The sequence below is a fragment of the Ranitomeya variabilis genome, chromosome 2 (genome assembly GCF_051348905.1).
Source record: "Ranitomeya variabilis isolate aRanVar5 chromosome 2, aRanVar5.hap1, whole genome shotgun sequence".
Lineage (NCBI taxonomy): Eukaryota > Metazoa > Chordata > Amphibia > Anura > Dendrobatidae > Ranitomeya > Ranitomeya variabilis.
Window position 1 is genome coordinate 699,202,999 of NC_135233.1, and position 18,016 is coordinate 699,221,014.

At 40.2% G+C, this 18,016-nt stretch overlaps 1 protein-coding gene across 1 annotated transcript in view; it reads right to left on the bottom strand.

The window, feature by feature from the left end:
* Nucleotides 1-267: 267 nt before the first annotated feature.
* Nucleotides 268-18,016, bottom strand: part of RNF217 (ring finger protein 217) — a 113,687-nt gene continuing 95,938 nt past the window's right edge. Inside the window, exons 3-6 of the mRNA XM_077289445.1 lie at nt 16,516-16,680; nt 8,800-9,001; nt 7,298-7,369; nt 268-2,885 (exon numbers count right to left, since the gene is read on the bottom strand). Coding sequence (XP_077145560.1) covers nt 2,812-2,885; nt 7,298-7,369; nt 8,800-9,001; nt 16,516-16,680 — 513 coding nt within the window. The 3' untranslated portion in view covers nt 268-2,811. The remainder of the gene's footprint in view (nt 2,886-7,297; nt 7,370-8,799; nt 9,002-16,515; nt 16,681-18,016) is intronic.

Consider the following 18,016-nt stretch of genomic DNA (forward strand, 5'->3'; position numbering starts at 1 on the left):
GCGGGATTGTGTGTGGTAATGTGGTGGGGGGGCAGGATTATCTGTAGTAATGTGGTGGGGGGCAGGATTATGTGTGGTAATGTGGTGGGGGTGGGATTATGTGTGGTAATGTGGTGGGGGGCGGGATTATGTGTGGCAATGTGGTGGGGGGCGGGATTATCCGTAGTAATGTGGTGGGGGGCGGGATTGTGTGTGGTGATGTGGTGGGGGGGCGGGATTATGTGTGGCAAATTTATGTGTGGCAGTGGGGTGGGATTATGTGTGATGTGGTGGGGGGCGGGATTATGTGTGGTGATGTGGGGGGGCGGGATTGTGTGTGGTAATTTGTTGGGGGGCGGGATTGTGTGTGGTAATGTGGTGGGGGGCGGGATTGTGTGGTAATGTGGAAGAATTGTCAGGTCTTTCCTGATAAAAAAAAGTGTAGCCAAATGGCCTGATTTGTGAAATGAAATGTATAGCCATCATATCTGCAGAGACAGTTTTGATCCCATCATGTGACCAAAATGCATATGGAATGATTCTAATATCCACACAGATAAGAATTCATTCTTTTAAGATCTAGGGGGAGCAGGAGAATCGTAGTCCATAATAGGTGTTCTTAATAATGGCCACTAAATGTATATTATCATTGTAGAGTGCCAAGCGGCATCATTTCTGACTTGGCCTTCTTTACACCATACCAAAAACCTTTTGTCTGGCATAATGCTGAATACAAGTCTAAAAAGGAATGGTCATTACCCTTTTGTCCATCTAATCAGAACATGGTCGCTTGGCTTTCAGGGGTTTAAAAAAAAATATAAAAATAAAACAAACCAGCACAACATGTAACGTAAGGCTTTTGGCAAAACAATTTTTTTGGCATTTTTGTTCTTGGCAAGCTACGAGTTAGTTTTCTCAAAAATATACATTGAGTTTGTTGATCCCACCAGCAGAAATCAAGTTTCCTTCTAAACTTTGCTTTGGCACGGGTACTTCACTACTAATCACTAAACAACAAAAATCCCTCCGTAGCCAGGTGTGATTTATGTTAAGTCCCCATCGATTTTGGGTGATGAGAGGAACTAGGAGGCTCTCTTATGTGCATGATGTCCTACCAACTCAAAAACAAAAAAGGACCAGAGGAGTATTTTAATTTTCTGAAGAAAAGCTGATGGCGGAATAACAATTGGGCCACAGCTCCTGAAGGTGTCTAGGCACATCTACAAGTAGTGCTGGGATCACAATGCTCATTTCTTCTCTATAACGGAGCTGGTGAGCTGGCGATTCCTAGTGTAGCACTAGAGAGCTGTGTGAAGTGCTCGGACAACAAAATCCCGCTCACTTACCACTGGCTTTTGTGAGACTGCAGCATAGAAAAAAAACTGCCTGAAGTGTTGCAAAAATGTTGTGACTTTTGGCATCTGCCATGTTTTAGATACTTGGGTACAGAGAAGCCTGACTGAGTGGCCTCAAAATCATCCTAATTTACGCCACAAAAGTGGTGTAAGTTACTACAGAAATTACTTCACCTTCTGGTTGGAGTACATTTCTTAGGCTGGCTTAATGAATTTGGCGCATCTTGCTCCAGTGGACTGTTCATCAAGAATGGTATGAAAAAACACCAGTCTCCGATGCATCAGGTCTTTGTAGTTACTGTTACTAAAGACCGATTTATCTTTACAAAAGCTATCTATTGGACAGGTAGCTGTACCTTCACTGCAATGGTTAATTGGGGTGCTGAATGAACAACGTATCACCAAAATTAACCTTTTACCTGTAAGCTGCCAGGTATAACATTGGTTCAATCTACATGATGGTTATATATTGCGAAACGGATGCCTGATTACAATTATGCAATCAAACGGTAACAATGTCCATTTTGTCTTTTTACGCCCTTAGGCATGGCTGAATAGGAGATCTTATTTGTTGCTGAAGAGGACCGCTACTTGATGTAGATTCGAAACGTGCCCTACTATCAGAAGAGGCGCTAGAAGAAGCTGGAATACTGCTGTACCGATGAACAAGAGCAGCTGACATATCTTCATATTAGTGTTCTAGCAAAACGTTCCTGGGCTGTGAGTCATCACCAGAAGAAAAGATGCGGAAATAGAATTTCCAATGACTCAGTGAATACAGCATCCCTCCGGAGGTGTCAAAGAAAAGGAAATGTTGCCGTAACAGGAGCTAGACAGCTTAACTATCGAAAATACACAAGGGATAGAAGGCGAGGTTTGAAGCCTGCAATAAAATAAATGGTAAATTTGTCTTCACAAACTTATGCCAAAATTCAGAAATCTCCATCACCACCAACAGAATTGAAAGTTATCGTTACTGCTGTCTTCATTACAGATTTCGGTCTGTACGGAACTTGGTTAATCTTTCCAATACCTATGATTCAAGGTTTAAGTAAGTCAAGCCTGTGACAGAGGCTCGAGGAATAGACAGAGGCCGCTTAATCCTTCAAGTGAAGATCAGGAAAACTACTTTGATTGTCTAACAAAAAATAGAAAAGAAAATGTATAATATATATATATATATATCTACATATATATATATATCTCAACACTTCTATGAGAAATAAAATGTTCTAAAGTAAAAATACAAATATCACAAATAAAAAAGCAGCAATTCTGGGCATATCCAGCTGGGAGTGCACCATTATCTGGTGGCATTATGGTCTGCCTTTGGGGGCTGTCTAGAAAGCGGAATATTGACGTAGTGGTGGTCTACGGTCTCTGTTCAAAGATCAGGTGACGGTGATAATGTTCTCCGATACACTGCATGGTTTGGCCCCCACAAGACATTTTTCAAGCTTAAAGGAGTCCTCCCCTCCTACCACGGCATGCCGGTCCGTGTTCTTTTCCGTTGCTTTTTACAAAGGCAATAGATAGGCAGTCCAAATAACCCTAGGGGAAAACAAAAACAGCACTCAAGTTACCACAAAAGGAAAAAGAAAAAAAAAAGCTTGTAGTCAGTGTTTTGTATGGGATGTTCATTAGCGTTTGGCTAGTGTTAATTTTTACCATGAACAATGATAACATATGGAAAAAAATAAATAAAAATAGAAGGCTTCTCCTATTCATTATGGTGTGAAAGGGGTATTCCCATCTCCTAAATCCTATTCCAATATGTGCAGGCATTGCAGGACCTTAGGTATCTATGGATACCACAACCACTAGCAACTAGCTGTCACTATCAGTTGATGCAACCATGGATACCTAAGGTCCTGCAATGCCTGCACATGAGAAAAGAGACGTGACGAATCACAAAAACTATACTACATTTCTAATTGGAGGTACAGTTGTGGCCAAAAGTATTGACACCCCTGCAATTCTGTCAGATAATACTCAGTTTCTTCCTGAAAATGATTGCAAACACAAATTCTTTGTTATTATTATCTTCATTTAATTTGTCTTAAATGAAAAAACACAAAAGAGAATGAAGCAAAACATTGATCATTTCACACAAAACTCCAAAAATGGGCCAGACAAAAGTATTGGCACCCTCAGCCTAATACTCGGTTGCACAACCTTTAGCCAAAATAACTGCGACCAACCGCTTCCGGTAACCATCAATGAGTTTCTTACAATGCTCTGCTGGAATTTTAGACCATTCTTCTTTGGCAAACTGCTCCAGGTCCCGGATATTTGAAGGGTGCCTTCTCCAAACTGCCATTTTTAGATCTCTCCACAGGTGTTCTATGGGATTCAGGTCTGGACTCATTGCTGGCCACCTTAGAAGTCTCCAGTGCTTTCTCGCAAACCATTTTCTAGTGCTTTTTGAAGTGTGTTTTGGGTCATTGTCCTGCTGGAAGACCCATGACCTCTGAGGGAGACCCAGCTTTCTCACACTGGGCCCTACATTATGCTGCAAAATTTGTTGGTAGTCTTCAGACTTCATAAAGCCATGCACACGGTCAAGCAGTCCAGTGCCAGAGGCGGCAAGGCAACCCCAAAACATCAGGGAACCTCCGCCATGTTTGACTGTAGGGACCGTGTTCTTTTCTTTGAATGCCTTTTTTTTTCTCCTGTAAACTCTATGTTGATGCCTTTGCCCAAAAAGCTCTACTTTTATCTCATCTGACCAGAGAACATTATTCCAAAACGTTTTAGACTTTTTCAGGTAAGTTTTGGCAAACTCCAGCCTGGCTTTTTTATGTCTCGGGGTAAGAATTGGGGTCTTCCTGGGTCTCCTACCATACAGTCCCTTTTCATTCAGACGCCGACTGTTCTGTCCAGCCATATAATAGCTGTCTAGAAAGTCTAGTCATTTTTTTTATGTCTCCGTTATTACATTGTATTTTTGTGTGTATTAATCCTTCATATATTTCATATTGTAAGGTAACAGCACCACCTGCTGTCCGTTTAATGCATAGATTCTAGTTTAATTTGCAATGTCTTGTGGGAAGTTCCTAGGGCATTGTGGGATTGTTCCTGTTGCATTATGGTCTTATTATGACACTGTTAAGGGAACAGCCATTATTCCTCCATGTGTCTTAGGAGAAACTACACCATTCCTGTTCTTCATGCTCCTTAAACAGCCTGCTCTAAGCATAGTTGGTAAGCACTATCTATGTGTTACAATCCTGTGTTTATCAATACGTTTGTTGTACTAAGTAGGTAATCATCAGTTTGTACATTACCTCATGTTACCTGTGTATTGCAGACTATTTGTGTTTCATGCTCTATGCAGTTATATATATTCTGAAATGCTCCTGTCATTGCATCCTATAGTTTCACCCTTTCCTGTCACATCTGCAATCAATAAAAGAAGGTTACAATTTTACAGCCTCTTTTCTTAAAGAAGACAGGGGGTTTAGCTACATGTCTCATTGCACACCCTGCTAACGTGTATGAGGACAGCATACCGACGGATAGTACGGGTTGAGACTGTTGTACCCTCGGACTGCAGGGCAGCTTGAACTTGTTTGGATGTTAGTCGAGGTTCCTTATCCGACATCCGCACAATCTTGCATTGAAATCTCTTGTCAATTTTTCTTTTCCGTCCACATCTAGGGAGGTTAGCCACAGTGCCATGGGCTTTAAACTTCTAGATGACACCGCGCACGGTAGACACAGGAACATTCAGGTCTTTGGAAATGGACTTGTAGCCTTGAGGTTGCTCATGCTCCCTCACAATTTGGTTTCTCAAGTCCTCAGACAGTTCTTTGGTCTTCTTTCTTTTCTCCATGCTCAATGTGGTACAAACAAGGACACAGGACAGAGGTTGAGTCAACTTTAATCCATGTCAACTGGCTGCAAGTGTGATTTAGTTATTGCCAACACCTGTTAGGTGCCACAGGTAAGTTACAGGTGCTGTTAATTACACAAGTTAGAGAAGCATCACATGATTTTTTCGAACAGTGCCAATACTTTTGTCCACCCCCTTTTTTATGTTTGGTGTGGAATTATATCCAATTTGGCTTTAGGACAATTCTTTTTGTGTTTTTTCATTTAAGACAAATTAAAATGAAGATAATAACAAAGAATGTGTTTGCAATCATTTTCAGGAAGAAACTGAGTATTATCTGACAGAATTGCAAGGGTGTCAATACTTTTGGCCACAACTGTATTTGCTAATATTGTCATTATTACACCTACTACATATTGGGATTGGATCTTGGAGATGGGAATACCCCTTTAAAATCACATACTGCACACTGATATCATCCATGTGTTGTCTGTGAATTTTGCGCACCCGTTGATTTATATTGGTACTTTTCATCCGTTAGGACGGTTAAAAAAAAAAAAAAAAAAAAAGTCTGCAGAAAAACAGACTTAAAGTGCCCTGCAGACTTATGGGGAAAGAAATCCATCAGAATGAGGTTTAACATGTATACAGGTGCTGGTCAATTGATTATCGGGGTAGATGGTGATCAGACACGTTAGAATTACGGACTGCACATCTGTTGGTGGCTTTCTTATACAGAACACAGTAGCGCTGATTTGGCCGTGAAAGTTGGGAGAGACACCCGAGATGGCTGTCTGCCAAACAAATGTCCCAAGCATCGTTTTTCCAAAACCAATCTAATCTTACATGGGTTGAAAAAAAGACCTAGGCCCATCAAGTTCAACCTTTCTCCGCCAATTATAAATGTGTATGGTGGGTTTAACAGAAAGCTAGTGGCGGCCATTACACACTGAACAGCTTTCTGATCTAGTCATGGGAGGGCTGCAAGAAAGCAGGCTACGTGTTACTTTGTGCATCTCAAGCTCAAGGAAGTGGTTCCTTTAGGTCAATCATCTGTTTAATATAGAACCCACCTAATGTTTCTTTAGTGGGTTTTTCAGTGGGAGTTGGCTATTCTTGCATATATATTGATTATATGCTTATTGTGTAACTATACCTTGGCGTTAAAATTGTCTAGATCTATGGCTAGTGCTACCTATTTTGCGTTCCTTCTTTGTAGTGATCTTAATACATGGGATCTTGAAGATTTAGCATGCTTTTCCGCAGCCTATGGACCCCACCGTCCTTTAAGGATGTAATTTTTTTTTTTAAGATTTAAAGTATTTCTCTCTCTTAAAAGAACCTGTCATTTGAGCCATGCTGTCCGAACCACGTCAGCATGAATCAGTCTGGTTGCTCTACTGCAGTCAGGTATGCGTCACTGTGAAATGTTTTGACATGTGCTGTGTTCAGTTTGAGACACAAGAAAACTGATCCCCATGCCACAGATAAACTGAAACCCAGCCCAAATAGGATTTCCCAGGAAATCATTACTAGTGGTTACATGTATGTGCATTTGTGGATGCGCACGTTCACCTAACTGTTTTACCAAACAGGACCTTTATCCCATGAGGCCTCTCCCGGATTTTAAACATTAAATACATAAAAGGCATTAAAAGGGCTTTAATATGTTAAATGTGGATTTATGTATATCCTCCATCTGTGTAAGCTGGTATACAGTCTGCACCAGGACGCACAGCAGGTGGCCCAGATTATGTCCGAAGAGAGCAGACGGCTACATGTGTTCAGCTGCCAGCGGGCAAAGTTGAAAAAGCACAGCATGGCAGCTGTAGAGAGAAAGCATTTTAGATATTCCAGCAATCACCCATTTAAAGTGACCCTACACTCCATACATAAAATATTTATGATCTGGAGAAAGCCGAGGTTGTCAGCATGATTAGGTCCTGTTGTGAATGGGATAATAATAAATATATGTTTATTTTTATGTCCTGGATACAAATAAGGCAGTTTTCAGTAGCGTGATTTGTTTTTTAAATTGAGAATGAAAACCTTATGATTTAATTTAACATAAAAATGAGATTTAAATAGGTCATTTTCTGATTACATTAGTTTTAAGGATGACTCTTACCTATGACAACTGCAATAGCTCCCAATGCCAGGCCAATGACTAGAAGCAAGGGTGCAATAAGCAGCTTCCCAGCTGAAAAAGAAAAGGAAGTCGTCATTTTATATTAATAGACAAGACCCAACGACAGCCAAGGAGATCTGCAATCTATTATGGGGACAGATGACATTTTTATAACAAATCGAATCTGAAATGTAAGAGATGCCCTGCATATTGCAGACATAGGATGATTTCACAGTCATGTGTGACTGTATAAAATCTTTCACATATTGCTAACTTCATGCATTGAGACCCTTGCCATTGTCTAGAACAGGGGTCCCCAACCTGTAGCTCGGGAGCCACATGTGGCTCGCGGTCCCATGAATTGTGGCTCGTGGCAGTCTGTCAGCTTGGTGCATTTGGTCCAGTTGTAGCAAACAGTTATGAAGAGCACATCTGAAAATGGTGAATTTTGTGAGCAGCCCTGCACAGAAGAGCAGATCTGGATGCACATATACTGGTCTTAGGGGTTTTGAGATGATTTAAGAGGAAGTGTTTGAAGCTGGATGTGACAGTGTCTTGGGAGTGCTTTATAGGAGAATACTGAATGGGGGTATTGGATCTTTGTATACTGCTTTGGGGTGATTGATTTTTGTGGAAAAGCTCTGGTTACCATTATTGTGAGGGGGGGGGCGGGAGCTGATTGTGGCTCGCGACCCTCTCTCAAGGCTGGATGTGGCTCGCGACCCCCACTCAGAGCTGAATGTGGCTCTCAAGGTCAGAAACGTTGGGGACCTCTGGTCTAGAATAATGTACCAAAGGATAGACACTGCAGTATATAGAGTGGTCCGGAAATATATATACTGGTTGTACCAGGCAATGACCACAACATCACGCTTATGTGGTTTAGGATGAGGTTTTAGAGACCAGTATTCACAGAGCGATTTCGTTTATTACTATTGATTGCTACATCTTATAAGGGGGTCTGTCATCCCCATAATGCATTTTAAATGGGCTTCCTGGGGTGATCACTCTCTAAATCCTGTTGGGGTGTGCGCGGCCACGTCCGTTCTCTATCCAGTCTCCGCTAGCTTCACAAATACACCCAGAAGTGTTGCCAGAAGAAAGTAGACCGGTAGGAGATCGCGTACGGCCCACACACTCGCCAGTATTCCTCCAATCAGAAGTGGAGGAAGGGCTTCAATATGCAAATCAGAAGACGTAAGTGCACTGAAGCCTCCTCATTTGCATATGAATTAAAAATTAATTTCTGAGGCACCTTACCAGTAAGAGGTATGACACTAGTATGGTTGTTATAGGGGGTAAGTCCCCTACAACACTGTATAGTCAATGAAAACTGCATTTTGGGGGTCACTGACTACCTTTAAAAAGAGAACTTGTAAAGTCATTAATGCTGTCCACATAGTTGGCACTATACTACACAACCGTCTTCTACAAGTCCTGATCTTTAAGATTTGACCTTCTGAAGTATTTGTATATAGTCTGTTGTGTCGCCATGCACTCACCACAAACAGAGCCTCGCACTAATCTCCTTACATGCGGTCTCTCGGGGAGGTAGCGGTATTTGCATCCAAATATACTGAGGTTTGACGTGTGATCACCAAAGAATCGCAGCTGGCGGTATCTCTCCCCACACCGGTAGCAGAAATTAGTGTTACACTGAGAACAAGTCATGTGATCGCATCCTTCGGTTCTCTGAATGTGGACCTGGAAGGTGAACAAATCCAGTTGAGAAAGTATCTATGCAACTGTAGCAAGAGTGGAGGCTTGTCGGTCCTTTACAATAAGGTGTCCCAAAATACTTCCCAAATTCCAAAATATATACACCAGACCTGTTTGGCTTCTTATCCATGGGTAACAAATATTACTCCTCGCTGGAACACTTTCCTAATAGATTATGTAAATGGATCAGTTTGGAAAAAAGAAAAAAAAAAATAGCAAAAAATATATAAAGAAATGAATGTGGAAATGCACAAAGAGGCCAGCAGAGGGGGCTTACAGCCCACATAACTGAATATTTGTACATTGCCATATACAAGCAATTCAATATTAAGTAGATAAGATAACATTAGCTTTAATAAATTCATAGCGAAAAAAATTAGGATGAATTATCTTGTAGGTCATATATACCAAATAAAAGAATCCCCTTGAGGTTGGATTCAAATGAACTAATGTCATGGTCCATATACGGACCGAAATGTCTGGACTGGCCGATAAGACCTTGCACGGAGACCCACAGTTCATGTGTTGTAGGCCATATGGCTACATGAACCCAGCCTAAAACAGTGCAAGTGATGACTGTTAGCTCAGTCTGGGTCCCAAAGCTGGCCCCCCCATCCCCATTCTCTCCGGGCCGTAGGAGCACAGCTAGGAAGCGTTGCATAGATCGCAGGCTGCACATGAGAACACAGGTTCACACCAAGGACACTTACAAAAGTGGCCAAGCAGCCCAGAAATGGATGGAGTACGATGCGCATATGCGCTGCTCCCTGCTTGGATCCATACCAGGAGTAGATATAGGATACGTGGTGAGTCATGCTTAAAAGTAAAACTGGATTTTCCAGCTATCAAATCATGGTAAAAATTTACGGGTCAATCCACACAGGTTAGGAAAAGATCTGCCTTGGATATTTCCGCAAACCCCATCAAAATTGTTAGAGCGTTACATACACATTAGCCGTGGTTTTCACCAGTGCTACTTTGAAAGGGGTTTGGGGTCCCTTTCCCTCGTCCTACAACAGGTTGGCTTCCTTAAGTCTAAATAGCCCCCCTGGCTTTTACATCTCAGGGTCTCTTGCCATCTACTATGGATTAATATATGGCTTTATAGTTGTACTTTATGAATGGGAGCATTGATTTATATCTTCATCATATAGTTTTATACATGCCTTGCAGGTCTGGTGACCACGTATAATTAATGCACTTTATATAATTTGATACAGTTAAGGTTTAACAGGATTGATTGCAATTTATTTGATCAGTGCACAATTTCCTTATTTTAATTATAATACCTTGCTTCATATAAATCCTCTGACTGTGAATAGATATTTATAAACTTGTATACCAACCTTGTTGGACCTGGCACTATGGTGTCACTACCCTTTGAAAAAATTAAAATCTAATATTTGAATTGGTATTTTTTTGCCTTTTTATCCTTTGTTGTTTATGTATTATCTATGTATGTAATAAACTTGAATATACAGTTAAGTCCATATATATTTGGGCAGAGACGACATTTTTCTAATTTTGGATATAGACATTACCACAATGAATTTTAAACAAAACAATTCAGATGCAGTTGAAGTTCAGACTTTCAGCTTTCATTTGAGGGTATCCACATTAAAATTGGATGAAGGGTTTAGGAGTTTCAGCTCTTTAACATGTGCCACCCTCAAATGAAAGCTGAAAGCCTGAACTTCAACTGCATCTGAATTGTTTTGTTTAAAATTCATTGTGGGAATGTCTATAACCAAAATTAGAAAAATGTCTGTCCAAATATATATGGACCTAACTGTATAATTTTGAATATTGCTCGACGATCCATTCGTTATTTGGTTATCTGTAAAATTCTATGGGTAAGCGTTTATTCAATTAGCCTTTCTTGGGATTATACTTTGAAACGGGGTAAATTTGCGGCCAAGATCTGTAACAGCAATTGATGTGCTGTGGAATGAAAAACGCACTGCAATTTTTGTGTCAAGAATGTCTGCGTGAAAAAAGTACTGGATCAAAAATTCGCAATGCAAGTCTATGGGTCTGTGAAAATGATTTTTTATTCTTTTTTTCAAGGACTGCTAGATCATAAAAGCTGATGACACTGACTAAACTGATGAAACTGATTAACAAAAAAAAAAAAAAAAAAAAAAAAATTAGTAAAGGAACTCTGGCTGCTTTTTTCATACGAAAAAAATCACTGATGTCTTACCATTTAGCCAGAGTCTGCCGATTCATTACATAATTAGGGTTGTCAAAGTGTTGACATTATTAGGCCACACAACGGCCATGTTATCGCTGAAAAACCACTCGAATATGTGGTTTTACCACAAATCAATGTGGTTCTTAAATTGATACATACTGGGGAAAATAAGTATCTTCAAGTTTTCCAGCTTACAAAGAATGGAGAGGTCTGTAATTTTTATCGTAGGTACACTTCAACTGTGAGAGACAGAATCTAAAAATAAAAAACAAAATCAAATTGTAGGATTTTTAAATAATTCACCTTCTATTCAAATCAATAGGAGGTGGATGTGTAGTAACCCTGCGGCAGTCACTATTTGAAGACCAGATCCGCAAGTGAGTCCTTCCGGCCAGATCTTATCCGATCAGGCACTGGTGACTACTCATCCTACAGATATGTCATCAATGCTAAAGTAGTGGACAACCTCTTTAAAGGCAAGTGTAAATCCAGTTCTGGTATCAGTCTAGAAGCACTGCTTCTCACAAGGAGCGTTTCAGGTCAATGATCACCTGCAGATTTGGGTCTCTGGAAGCAGGAGCAGAACTGACTCCTCCTGTTCTCATTTCAATGTTAAATTGGGATAAGGATAAAAAGTAAAAATACAATTAGGAAAGATATGTCATTTTGTCATGGAATATGACTGCTAGCGAGGCCCTAAGGAAGTAGAAAAAGATGAAGATGCCCGATGATAAATTACAGCCAAAGTACCATTTAGAATAAAGGGTTCCTGCATTGTCCATATGGACCAGCAGCTTGTCAACCATGTAACCTGCGAGAACTACAGGTCGCATGAATGCTAGACAGGCTTTATCATTGGAGAGCGCCATGCTTTCCTCTTAAACACTATGGCGTTTCAGAGAAAAAGTCCGGCCATGGCAGATTTTTATTTAGCTTCTTTTCACATGGTTCAGCTTGACAGGTTTACACACCTCTTTAGCCTAGTAGAGGTGTTCACACTAGATAGGTTCCTAACAAAACCAGAGATCGCCTTGTCTTTGGCTGCTGTGTATGCATGAATTGGTCAAATTATGTACCAAGTGTCTTCATTTTTTATTATTTAGAGAAGTAACAATATTCATATTTCATATTTACATGTCTTAGCACTACAGAGTGCAACGTTATTTGTTTGTTATGTATAAATATGGCTACTCTTAGTTCACGCCAGTTTTCGGATTCGGAAGTGCAGGTCAGTGTTTTGTTATCTACACACTGGGGAAAATCCTGTCAATACACCCTAACAGCGGAAAACCTAGAGGAGCCACTCAGTGGACTCCCCTCACACTGCCCACATCTTTGATAAAGATAGGTTTCCTCTGAAAAGCTGCAGCACTTTGTATTGGAGGAAAAGGTCCATCACGAGGCCCATGCTGTGATGTGCGATCAAATATATTTCAGGATGACAAAGCAGAGATGGCCTAAAGAACTCGTTGGTAGAGAATAACTATTGTGGAAAACTGAAGTACTGCTTTTATGCTATGCTGAAAAACATTAGGGCCATGTTTCCCTCTGACACTAGATGAATCAAAAGACGGGCAAAGTATTCTGGAAGTGTTCATTCTACTCAACCAACGACCCCATTCTAAGTGCTATAAACCGTAGGAGACTTAGGCTATATGCACACATCCGGAATTGCCGCGGAAATTTCTGCGGCAATTCCGCAGGTAAAACGCATGCGGAATTGGCATGCGTTTTCCCGCTAAACACTAGCGTTTCCCAAGCGTAATTAGCTTGCAGAATGCTAGCTTTTTCCAAGCGATCTGTAGCATCGCTTGGAAAACTGACTGACAGGTTGGTCACACTTGTCAAACATAGTGACCCACGTCATCACAGGTCATTGCCGCAAAGCATCACGTTTTATTATTTTATTTATTTTTAACAATTATATGGTTCCCAGGGCCTGGAGAAGAGTCTCCTCTCCTCCACCCTGGGTACCAACCGCACATGATCCGCTTACTTCTTACTTACTAAGTAAGTGGATCAATACATTCCTATGTGTGTGGAATCCCCGCAATTCCGCACAAGGAATGAACATGCTGCGTTTTTTCCCGGAATGCGATTCTGCCACGGAAAAAAACACATGTGCACAAAAATTGCGGATTGCATTCTAATAATAGGATGCTTAATGTATGCGTTTTTTTCATGGTTTTATCGCGTTTTTATAGCGAAAAACCGCAAAAAAAAATGCGAAAAATCCTGAACGTGTACACAGCCTTAAAGCAAATCATTTGGTATATTTACTAAATCATAAATGGACAATGATCCCGGATGATATGTAACAAATACCATACCACTTGTATCTAAATAAAATGGTCAATGTCATACAGAAAAAAAGTAATAGATTCAGTGGGGAAAATAAATATTCGATACTCTGCCAATTAATGCAAATTAATTATATAAGAATCATATAATGCGATTTTCTGTTTTTTTATTTTTAGAATATTGTCTCCCACAGTTGAAGCATACCTATGATAAAAATTAGACCTCTCCATTCTTTGTAGGTGGGAAAACTTGCAAAATCGGCAGTGTATCAAATACTTATTTTCCCCACTGTATGTAGCCTGAGACAGAAGAGCTGTGTGTATAGACAGAATGCTTAATCACCCATCACAAATATTTGATGTGATCGCAGTCTCCAAATGTTCCACAATACAGGGTCCTCTATTATCCCACTGCTTATCCCACCCACTGCTGTAATCCTCCTACTAATCCGGATTACACTTGTGAAGGTGACAGGGAAAAGTTACTGGCACAGTATCAAATGTTTCTATCACATTGAACATAATACTGGCCTCCCCAGCCCCAGAGTCAGTCATCCTTTCCTAAAAACAGAAAAATACAAAAATGGAGTCCCATGTTTTGTAATGGTGCTGCAGATACACAGCACCCAACAAACTGGACTAGGCATTATTGCATGTGCGAGAATACCATCTAATCTTTCCCCAGATATTAGCATCATCACTAGGGATCACCAACACCCTTTATACACAGTAATAATCTACAACTACCCTTCTGACTATTTAGAGGAGCAGTATGCTGTAGGATTGGCAAGATGGCTCGTTGGGCAATTTATAGTCATCTGAAATGTAAAAATACCTTATGTAGACCAACAGCTCACCGCCCGCAGCGTTGGTCCAGCAAGTGAAGTGTTGCTGTTCTCAGCGGGTTATGTGACTTTGTTGTATCAAGTAACAAGGTAGTTGAATTTTTGAGCATAAAATTAAATTTTTGGTCTTTCCAGTTCTGACTATTTAAAAAAAAAAAAAAAATGTTTAATAAAAATTAGACATAGGCCTGAGTGGTATGTATGAGCTCTACACATTAAACGTTCACCTTAAAGAGATGGGCTGAAGGTCAAAAGTAACTTTCTTTCTAAATCCCTATCTATCTGATGCCATAATCTAAAGTATTTTCTAATCTACGTGAATTAAAAACTCTCTAGCCTTCCTTAACTGCAATAGCGGCTTTTTTTGTTGCCTACTTTCTTTTTGATGAGGCTTCCTTTGAGAATCCCATTGCATGCTGGGATACGCAAACGAAGCGTCAACAGGGGTTAGAGGCTATGGTAATCGCCACAGCCCTTGCAACCTTTCCTGAAACAGAACGTCAATGACGCTAGGTTCAGGGAGAGGGCTAGTACTTGTGCGCTGTGCACAATGATCGCATGCGCACTATTGCATCTGAGGTTTTTTTTTTTTTTTACTGCGCCAGGTGTCTACTTTCATAAAAATTGTAGGTAATTGTTGGATATCTTCATGTCAAAATTGTGAAAATTTACAAAATGTAACAGTAAAAAAAAAAAGAAAAAAAATCTCTGGCAACAAAAGCATAAAAAAAGTGAGGATAAACATGAGAGCTTTCCTTTATAGATAAAATCCATAGGTTCAAAGATAGCACTGGACATTAGACCTAAACATATAAAAAGCAAAAAAAAGAACAAAAACAAAACTGAGCAGCAGGTAATACAGGTATTGCCAAGTGAACAAATAAAGTCACTACTTACTTATACCCCTGACATTATTTGATTTACAACTGTTCTAAGGTCTCTTTTAGTTGATAGAAAACTTAACCTTAAGGGTATCATCTCAATCAAACAGAATGTGGCTAAGGGGTAAGTGAAGGGCCTGACAAGTTCCTTTTGCACCGGTTAGAACACGCCGTTTTCTGTTGATTCTACAAACAAAACTCTCCTTCCCAACCCATGCCAAACACTCAGGACCTGATAACACGGCATGTTTATGCCCATTTTCAGGTTGCACCGGAAGGGTGAATGGGGGTTCCCATGACACACCAATCAGATGGCTATTGAATGTTTTTGCCTCAGGGAATGTGAAACCGTAAACTTACTTGACTTTTGTCAACTCAGGTGTTGCAGAAACAAAAGCTTCAACCTCACATGGCCTGGGTATTGGCAGTCATGTTCTTCAAAATTGAGCAGATGACATATGGAGGGCACACAGAGTAATAAAGCAGGACAATGGACTGCCACATCTCACTGTATGGCCCAGGTGGGCAATGTTCTCCAGAGATAGCGGATAATTGTAATGTGAGAGGAGATCATTACTTTGGCCTTTGTGAAAGATTGTGCTAGTTAAATAAACTCTGGTTACAAACCTTGTACACTGCTGGGTCAATTATTCATGACCTTTGAGTGACATTTGGGAGGATACAGCTCAGAGCCAATGTTGCTGATAAAAAGGAACAGGGGTAACAGGTCTTCCACCAACTGGTGAGATGAGTTAGGATGTGGCACGTCTGCATGACATCTCAGGTGAAAGCAAACAGGCTTGGAAAATGCATCTGTCAACGTTACAGTTTCCCCTTGAAGAAATCACAACTCCATTTTTCCTAAGCTTACTTAGGGAGAACCAAATTAGGTCTGTCTGATATAGTAAAAAAAATATGTAGTTTAAGACCTTTTGAAGTTCCTTGAAGATGAGATTTAGAAATACTGCTCTGGAGGACCATCAGTGTTCAATTGATTTTTTAATGGGTGGTCTCTAGTAGTCGTTTTTTTCCAGTCAATCCCTTGTATACCCAAATAGGATAAGGGGACTTTAATATCAAATTAATTTTAGTTCCATTTAATACAGTAACGTTGCAAAGAACTGTATAAAATCATAGAAAAATTATCTTTCCGATGTGATGATTTACCATGAAAAGATATGGTTTCCGATTAGTCAATAAAGTATAAAAGTATTTACACGGACCTTAATAAAAGGTGAATGAACAAACATGACTCCCGTGCACCTTCTCAGATACTCACCTTACATCTCGGACACTTCTGGGCATTCCTTTGCCCATACTCAATCTCATTAGCCCAGTGACGCAAAAGTTTGTCTCCTTTCTTGTAGTCCCTGCAGTTAACGCCTTCATGCCAGGGAGAATGGCACTTAAAACACCATACAAATTGGCAAGATGGACACTGAACCTAAAAGCAGAAATAAAATAAAAATACATCTATTACTTATGAATTTATGTTTGACCATTTGTTGAATTGTGTTGACTGGTCACAAAAAAGCAAATTGTGATAAATCATCATGTGCAGATTAGGAATCGAGTATATTTTGTGTGAACTATTTTCAGGGGTGGACAAACTTGTGGACTTCAGTCCAGGAGCCAACATGAATGTAGTCTTCATAGATTAGGAAAATATAATCTGATTGTACATCTCACTACATCTGGTTATGGGGCAAGATCATAAGAGAGCAGGGCCAGGGACTGCTCGTGTCAAATTGTAGAATTATGTGTTACTCTAATGTCTGATACTGTTTGCACATAACCCCCAGTGAATTGTAAGGAGCTGCCAAATATGTTGGCGCTAGATTAGTAAATGTATTATCTTTAGTATCAGTAAATGCAATCTCAGTCTCCATATGATGCGTTCATAAATTCACTAATGTATCACTAGCAAGGGAGTAGACCTTAGTATTGTCACAAAAAATAATGCAGAAGAGCGAAAGCGGTCATGTCACAACTCCTGATGTTAGCAATAGATAAAACAAAAGGATCAGTTATGAGATATTTTGCACAGGATTTTGATAATGTCAGTTGCCTGTGAAAAGGTAGAAGACAAAAAAACGCAAGACCGAATGTCTTTTCCTTTAGGTGGAATACATAAAAAGCCAGGCCTGTGCTTCAATAGCGCCACAATTGAACATTGACCCAGCCACAAAGTTAAAAGTTGGCAGTTTTTGCTTTGTTTTTCCCGTTGCTCCTATGACTATTCTAGCGAGGCTCAGTGGTTAGCACTGCAACCTTGCAGCACTGGGGTCATGGGTTCAAATCCCACCACGGACAACATCTGCAAGGAGTCTGTATGCTCTCCCCGTATTTGCGTGGGTTTCCTCTAGGTTCTCCGGTTTCCTCCCACATTTCAAAGACATCCTGATAGGGAATTTAGATTGTGAGCCCCATCGGGGACAGCGATGATAATGTGTGCAAACTGTAAAGCGCTGCGGAATATGTTAGCGCTATATAAAAATAAAGATGTATTTATTTTTTGCAAATTGTTATGGTGATTTCAAGGGGGTGTGGCTCATGGGATTCTTTGGGGGTATGTCTTTAGTCTGCTCTGTACTATTACCTTGTGAGCAAAGCACCTTTGGTAAAGACCATAAAAGTTAGCACTAAATAAACAAAAAAAGAATACCCAGAAGTATAACAAGAATAAATTAAGAGCAAAAAATGGCCACTTTTAGCCAGTTCTGGGCACCACATTTAAAAAAAAGGACAATGAATAACTGGAGCAAGTTCAGAGAGGAGCT